The 8841-nt window shown below is 34.8% G+C and overlaps 1 protein-coding gene across 1 annotated transcript; it reads right to left on the reverse strand.

The window, feature by feature from the left end:
• Positions 1 to 3989: 3989 nt before the first annotated feature.
• On the reverse strand, positions 3990 to 8551 carry LOC136038428 (zinc finger protein 664-like). Its single transcript, XM_065721502.1, has 3 exons — positions 8449 to 8551; positions 6651 to 6809; positions 3990 to 4942 (listed from the first exon to the last, which is right to left on the reverse strand). The coding sequence occupies exons 1-3, from the start codon at positions 8549 to 8551 to the stop codon at positions 3990 to 3992; spliced, it is 1215 nt and encodes a 404-aa protein (XP_065577574.1).
• Between the last annotated feature and the right edge of the window lie 290 nt (positions 8552 to 8841).

Below are 8841 nucleotides of genomic sequence, written 5' to 3' on the forward strand. Positions count from 1 at the left end.
TTCACTAATATTCCTAGTTGCTGTCTTAGCACTCTTCCCTAGGACACCATCAGCAACTTCACAAATTGTTTTTCTGAAATTATTCCATCCATCTTCCACATTGTCAAATTTTAAACCCTCAAGTTTAGTACTCAACTGTTCCTGGAATTTTTTTCTCAAATTTTCATCCTGAAGTCTACCAACATCATAACTTCCCGGGAGGGAGTTACTCTTCCGAAATTTCAGCTTTAAATTAACCTTAGACACTACTAGATGGTGATCTTTACTTTTAACATCAATAACGGCACTCCTATACACCCTAGTATCTTGTATTGATCCTGCTAGTCTTCTGTTTACAATAACATAATCAATAAGGTTTCCTGTCTTACCATCACGTGAATACCATGTCAACTTATGGGCCATTTTGTGACCAAACACCGTAATGGTTATAACTAGGTTGTTATACCTACAAAATTGCAAAAGTCTATAGCCATTACTGTTTTCTTTTCCTACACCAAAATTACCTAGGCTAGGATACCATCTATCCCTATTTCTACCAACCTGTGCATTAAAATCTCCTAGCAACAACACAATATTTCTACCTGGTACCCTGTCTATTTGCTCCTGTAACTGTAAGTAAAATTCATCTGAGTCACTAGTATCTCCATCAGTTGGTTCAATGGGGGCATATACTACTATAACTGATACCCTAAACTTTTTAGTCATAAAATGAGCAATTAGTATTCTATTATTAATACCTTCCCAGCCTAAACAAGACTTAGCAGCTTCCTTATTCATCATGAGCCCTACTCCCTGTCTATGTACCCCATCCTTCCTTCCTGAGTAAACAAATTCTATGTCACCTAATTTCATGCTTCCTACCCCTGGGATATGAGTTTCTGAAACTCCTAATAAATCCAGTTCAAACCGTCTGAATTCGTCAGTCAAAATGTCGATGCGATAGTCATTTTTTAACGTCGTAACATTCCAAGTTCCAATTTTCATGTTCTTTAAATCTTTGAAATTATTTTGGCCTCAAGAAAAGCAGTGATCCCGGATACCAGTGCAGGATGGGGACCAACATATCTTCTCAAGTCTACACCGAAGCGCTTAAGCCGGCTTAGAACCGGACAGCAAGAAGTCCCTGGGACCTCCAGTAAGTTGGAGGCTTTGTGCAATCCTGGGCCCATCTTGGTCACAACATGGTTTTCAGCACTTGGCGATGCTCTTCTATCAACAAGAGTCGAAATCCTGCACAGACAGTCCCAAGCCTATTACCTCCGACTCATTATATATTCATGCCTACAAATATTATGCTACTACGGGGAGGCAGCCAATAGTAGATAAATTAGCTAGGAAGAGGTTTTTCAGCCCGAAAACGCCCATCAAAACAAACCAAGCCCAGAAAATTATCCAATAATCAGAATCCCGTACGAGTGCTGTGTTGTTTACTAGGCTATAATTTCCTCGAGGGGCGCCACTCCTCAAGTGGGAAAAATTGACCGCAAGTTTCCCAATCTTGCAGGTACCCCGAAAGGGTCGAGGCAGCCCTTTACAGAGGCCGTTGTCCATAAATCTGGATCTTACGCCCTGCCGCAGTTGTCCTCCTATAGAGGATCCTCCCACGATGGTGTTCTGCTTCACCATGCAATTTAACCCTTTACTGGGAGAAGGTTTGTAACTCATCTGACGCGTGAACACGGCAGTTGGCCCTGCTGAGTGTACATTTGAGGGGCCTTCTTCCTCCTCCACCTGAAATTATGACCCCCAGGGGAGGGTTTCCCAGTTTCTATTATGGGCCCCACTGGGACAAGGTCCTACTTGGCCTAAGCCTCCTATGGAGCTACTCTACCTATCTATAGGGCTTACATATATACATATATATATATATATATATATATATATATATATATATATATATATATATATATATATATATATATACACATACATATACATACACACATACATATACACATACACACATATACACATACATACACATATACTCACTAACGTGCAAATATATACCCTGAATTGGTATAGGCTAGGTCTGTATATGGTGAATATTAATTTCCTTTCTGATGCAAATGCACAATAACTTTGGATTCAGGATGCAATTCTGACTATAGAGATAAGTATTTTTCTTACTTGAAGTGTATGTGCAGAATTAGAAATTCTGTTGGTACTACAAAAGTAGACCTAAGCAGCCAATTTAGCCTGTCTGAAACATCTCACAAGCCAACACCTTATAAAAAACACCTTTGATAATTTAAATGAATAAGAAAACTTATTAGAAATTCTGCTGATACTGCAAAAGTAGACCTAAGTAGCCAATTTAGCCTTTTTGAAACATCTCACAAGCCAACACCCTATAGAAAACACCTTTGAGAATTTAAATGAAGAAGAAAACTTATTAGAGACTCTGCTAATACTGCAAAATTAGACCTAAGTATCCAATTTAGCCTGTTTGAAACATCTCACAAGCCAACACCCTATAGAAAACACCTTTGACAATTTAAATGAATAAGAAAACTAGTTAAAAACTCTGCTAATACTGCAAAAGTAGACCTAAGTAGCCAATTTAGCCTGTTTGAAGCATCTCACAAGCCGACACCCTATAGAAAAACACCTTTGACAATTTAAATGAATAAGAAAACTAGTTAAAAACTCTGCTAATACTGCAAAAGTAGACCTAAGTATCCAATTTAGCCTGTTTGAAACATCTCACAAGCCAACACCCTATAGAAAACACCTTTGACAATTTAAATGAATAAGAAAACTAGTTAAAAACTCTGCTAATACTGCAAAAGTAGACCTAAGTATCCAATTTAGCCTGATTGAAACATCTCACAAGCCAACACCCTATAGAAAACACCTTTGACAATTTAAATGAATAAGAAAACTAGTTAAAAACTCTGCTAATACTGCAAAAGTAGACCTAAGTAGCCAATTTAGCCTGTTTGAAGCATCTCACAAGCCGACACCCTATAGAAAAACACCTTTGACAATTTAAATGAATAAGAAAACTAGTTAAAAACTCTGCTAATACTGCAAAAGTAGACCTAAGTATCCAATTTAGCCTGTTTGAAACATCTCACAAGCGAACACCCTATAGAAAAACACCTTTGACAATTTAAATGAATAAGAAAACTAGCTAAAAACTCTGCTAATACTGCAAAAGTAGACCTAAGTAGCCAATTTAGCCTGTTTGAAACATCTCACAAGCCAACACCCTATAGAAAACACCTTTGACAATTTAAATGAATAAGAAAACTAGTTAAAAACTCTGCTAATACTGCAAAGGTAGACCTAAGTATCCAATTTAGCCTGTTTGAAACATCTCACAAGCCAACACCCTATAGAAAACACCTTTGACAATTTAAATGAATAAGAAAACTAGTTAAAAACTCTGCTAATACTGCAAAAGTAGACCTAAGTATCCAATTTAGCCTGTTTGAAACATCTCACAAGCCAACACCCTATAGAAATATATATATAATTATCTATCTATGTTCACAGGTGGGACACAGGGACACAACTACAATGGCGCGTAACTAATATGGCGCGTAACGACTTAAGCGCGCGGGGGGGCTTGGGGAGGCGCGAAGTGCCCCCACCAACTAGGTGTTGGGGTGGCGCGAAGCGCCACCCCAACAGCTAGTAAACTATATATGATAGAAAAACATTTCTTACATATTTCACATTGGAAAGGCTTTTCTCCAGTGTGAGTTTTATGATGGTTAGATAGGGTCGATTTTTGACTGAATATTTTTATCGCATTTGTCGCATTTGAAAGGTTTTTCTCCAGTATGAGTTCTCTGATGAAGAATTAAACGAGAATGATGATGATCATGATTTTTATTTTATTAAGTGATTAAACCTTTACAAGTATTTCACTGCAAAATGTACAAAGGAAGAAAAAAAAACTAGAATAAATGAAACTAATAAATGCTACAATCAAAGGCAACAATCAGGTATAATAAACGAGAATTTGTAGCAAAACAATGTTATTTTGTAGCATGAATTCTTTGATGAGCAGCTACGAGGGATTTTTGACGAAATACTGTCTGACATACGTCACATTTGAAAGGTTTATCTTTAGTATAAGTTCTTTCATGATCAGATAGACTTGATTTAAGACTGAATGTTTTTTTGCATATGTCACATTTGAAAGGTTTCTCCCCAGTATGAGTTCTTTGATGAATAGATAGATTGTATTTTACACTGAATGTTTTAACGCACATGTCACATTTGAATGGTTTTTCTCCAGTATGAGTTCTCTGATGTGAAAATAGGTTTGATTTATGATTGAACATTTTTTCGCATATGTCACACTTGAAAGGCTTTTCTCCGGTGTGAGTTCTTTGATGTAAAGATAGGTCGGATTTCCAACCGAATGTTTTATCGCACGTGTTGCATTGGAAAAGATTTTCTCCAGTGTGACTTTTTCGATGATAAGTTAGTTGGGATTTCTGACTGAACATTTTTTCGCATATGTCACATTTGTAAGGTTTTTCTCCAGTATGCGTTCTTTGATGAACAATTAAATCAGAATTTCTAGAAAAACACTTCCTGCAAATATCACATTTGAATGGTTTTTCTCCAGTATGATTTCTCTGATGTGAAAATAGGTTCGATTTATGATTGAACATTTTTTCGCATATGTCACACTTGAAAGGCTTTTCTCCGGTGTGAATTCTTTGATGTGAAGATAGGTCGAATTTCCAACCGAATTTTTTATCGCACGTGTTGCGTTGGAAAAGTTTTTCTCCAGTGTGACTTTTTCGATGATAAGTTAGTTGGGATTTCTGACTGAACATTTTTTCGCATATGTCACATTTGTAAGGTTTTTCTCCAGTATGCGTTCTTTGATGAACAATTAAACCAGAATTTGTAGAAAAACACTTCCTGCAAATATCACATTCAAAAGGTTTTTTCACAGTGTGGCTTCGTGGGATATCTGCAAGGATGGAAACGGAAATAATGTAAAGTTCACTCAACATAAATTACTTTTTATTGGACACTTAATTCCATTTTTAACACTTAACCTTCATTATTCACTATATATTTAGTTTTAATGAATTTTGCCTTCGGGGTCAAATTTTAACGGGTAATTTGAGGTATTATTCTCGTGATTCAACGAATCCTTCATTTATTATTTTAGATAAAGAGCAGAACAAGCTATTTTTTGGCAAATATATTCTCAGTTTTAAAACCTTAAACTTGTAATGTAATTGAAATTCTTAAGCTTGAGGTTGTGCATGTGTTTACTTAAACGTGAGTTTATTTTTCAAAAAAAAAATTTCTACAGTGTGGTATCCAGGAACTGAATTTATTCAGTACTGACTGAGTGACTAATTTATTTGTAAACTACATATTAATAAGCAGCAGTTAAATCAACCATCAAGGGAGGGCAACAATGCGTGTGATAAAAGAATGCTGCAATCCTTTGACTCCCAGCCAATTACTCCTTCATTAAATGTCAATGATAAGGAGTAAAAGAACTGGCTTAAAAAAAGAACTTCAGGGCTTGCTTCCTCCATGACAAGCATGTCAACCACATACAATCCACAGATGTAATACGATCTAGATGGAGAGCATACTTTGTGAATAAACTAAATTCGACCATTCTTCCTTACTCAACTGGGACATCCAGTTTGTCCCTGATCCCTAGTGTATTCACTTACTGTCTGAATTAGCCAAGGTATTGCCCTGGGGACATGAAACTATGTACATGACATATCTTTTATGACTAAAATATCAACAAGATAGAAACCTTTCCACTAAAATGTATATTTGAATCCTTCGTTTTAAATTAGTTAAATACATGAATGTTAAATACTTGATGTGCTAGCTTGGCCCTAGGTGCTGCACTAATCAAGTCCTCCCTACAGACACATTTTCAGATATTTCAAACCTTCAAACCAATGCGCCTGATAAAAGATAGCTGCTATCTTTTGACTTTCAACAAATTATTCATTAATTTAAAACAAAATGAATGTACTCCCACTATACCTTTTTCATAAAGAAAATCTACTAATAAACTACGTTTCTTCATTCAAAAAAACACTTTTTTTATTTACTTTTAAATAAAAAGATGCACTCAGCTCCCGGAATACTACTGATACAATAAATTTCGGCTCGGTAATCATGAATCTGTCAAAAGATAAGCACTCTCAAACGCTTGAAACAAAATACCTTTTCATTAAAGCCATCAACATAATCTTGTAACAATGGAATTATTTTACTATGTATTACTTGGTGTATTATTCTTGTCATTTTGCAAAACCTTCAAAAAAGCTGGTCTAAAAAATACTAAACAACTTTTACAAACATCTACATCCTTGCACCAGAAACAAAAGAAAATATCTAATATTTTTCAAAAAAAAAGATGAAATGAGTTTGAAAAGTTAGAAGAGAGTTGCAAATAAAGGTATGTCTGTCGTTTTGTTCATGGATTTATTTGGGATATAAAATTTAATATCCTAATAACTAAAACTATCCGAGACGTTTGGAAACTAAATGTTTATTTGACAAATGTAACCGGCATGACAATATGCAGCCAGCATGTAACTTTGATGCCCCGCCACAATATGAAAGGAAGTGATATGCCTTATTATTTTGGACACCCAAATATACACAAGAAGCTCAATATACTTGAAAAATACCTTTGTCCTCGCCACTTTGTGACTCCACTTTAAGATGACCAGAACTGGGTTTGCAATCTGCAGATATGCCAGAAGAGCCAGCCAAAAGATTGTATTCGTGTTTCATTGAAAATAAAGGGAAAATATGTTTATCGTCGTTTGTTGATTCGTCTTTAGGTTCTAGGAAAGTTGCAATAAAAATCACATATAAATTCTCATATTAAACAAGTTTGTTACTTAAATAGTGAATAATGAATTGCGTCACTTAAAAAGTTTTAAAAAAAAACCATTTAGAGAGAAAACAAGTCATTTCTGACAAATTGGTTTCTTAGAACTCAGGTGACATCGGTGATTGGCACAGATGGCGACTTTTATTTCGGTTTATTTTAATGGCAAAAGTTTATAGTAAGAAAAAATTTAAGAGAAATTTCAAAAAGAGTGGCATAGGAATAGAAAGACCACCATTTGGAATCACCATAGTCGATATTCTTTAACGTAGGCTTTCAGCTCCTCATGAATGATTAAAGTAGCAATTTAACTGAGCTATTGGCACAATTAACAGCCAAACAACCGCTCACAACTACAGAAACCGAAGAATAACTACTCATTTAGCACTTAACTGAAACTAGCACCATCCATCTCAAAAGGAGTTTTGAAATATAATTCCGATTAAAACATCAAGTCTAAAACTCCAGATAGATACGATTTTAATACTAATTTATGTTGGTATTGCTCCATCTGTACAAAAAAACAAAAACAAACAAAATTCAATTTTAACGGATTAAAAAAAATCAAATACGATTTTAGCTGGTTAAAAGACATAGTTTGTTATACATATTTTTTTATTAATTGTTTTTTTTTACCACATGCTATTCTCAGACTGAAGACAACGATCTTTGTCGTGCTAAAAGTTCAGCTCGATTATAGTAATAAATTTTGAGTTATATTTTGAAATATAGTCGGATCCCAGAAGTAACGTTCCAGAAGCAACCAGAAGGAAGAAGAAGAAGAGGCAGGCGGCGCAATACGCTGAGGCGCACCTATCAGACGTTCAAATTTACTACTGCAGTGATTTTTGTTTTAAAAAAGAGGTTTAATAATTCCAATGAAGAGGCTACCAGCGACGCGATATAAGACCGTAATAGAAGCTAAACAATTGACATCACCATCGTTGGAAATCCTATACTGGGTACTTGCAATCCCCCACCTTCATCAACAAGGTAAATTATTGTTTTCCTTGTGTTTACTAGTGCTTTGGGGACAAATAATCCTGCTTGTGTTATGTAGATAATCAAAATTATATATTAAAAGTAACGAAATGATAACTTTAGAAAATTTCGTGAGAGCTTTATAAATTTTCCTTTAATTATCTCTTTTTTCTCTTCTTTATGTTCTCTTCTACTATTTTAAGAATTTCATCAATGCAATAAATCACTTTACGATTCTTTGACTAAGTTTGATGTTAATAGTATGTGTATATTAACTGTCATCAATAAAACCACGTGTGATAGAGTTTAAAAAAACATATTTCTATTATTGTTGGCATCCTGCTCACAGTTTATACTGTTTGGCATAAAACAGTAGATTGTATAGAACATTTTTAGAATGATAGAAAAGGATTTAAACTAGACCAAAAAGTTTGCCATTTGAATTTTTTTTCAAGAGAATCAACTTTGGGAAAAAAATGATTATCACAGCCATTGACTTCATGACCATCCAATAAAATTCCTTTTCAGTTCTACTGCATTTTCTAAGGCTGCTCAAAATGTAATATTCTATTGTGACCTGCAAACATACGAATAAATATGGAAAAGCATACCACTGTCCTCGTTAACATTTAGCTCCTGTTTCAGGGGGTCACAATTGGGCTTGAGCTTGGTTGATAGGTCTTGAAAACAATTCAAAACATCACTACCCTCCATAGGTAATGAAATAAGATCAGTAAAACCAAACAGACTTTTGTGATCATTTGGTTGAGGATCTTCAAGTTCTAAAAAAAAATTATAGAAAATTTAGTTTAGAAATCTTAGGACAATGATTTAATGGTAACCAAAGACACTTTTAATACCCAAAAAAGTTTTGCAGCGTTTTTGGCTTTGTCATTGCACAATCAAACATTATAAGATATAAAACTATAAGTAAAGCAGAAAGCAACTCATACCAGGAGTAAACAGAACAAAAACCCCCGTCCGTCGTTCGCAACTAAATATAG

The sequence above is a fragment of the Artemia franciscana genome, chromosome 18 (genome assembly GCF_032884065.1).
Source record: "Artemia franciscana chromosome 18, ASM3288406v1, whole genome shotgun sequence".
In the NCBI taxonomy this organism is placed as follows: domain Eukaryota; kingdom Metazoa; phylum Arthropoda; class Branchiopoda; order Anostraca; family Artemiidae; genus Artemia; species Artemia franciscana.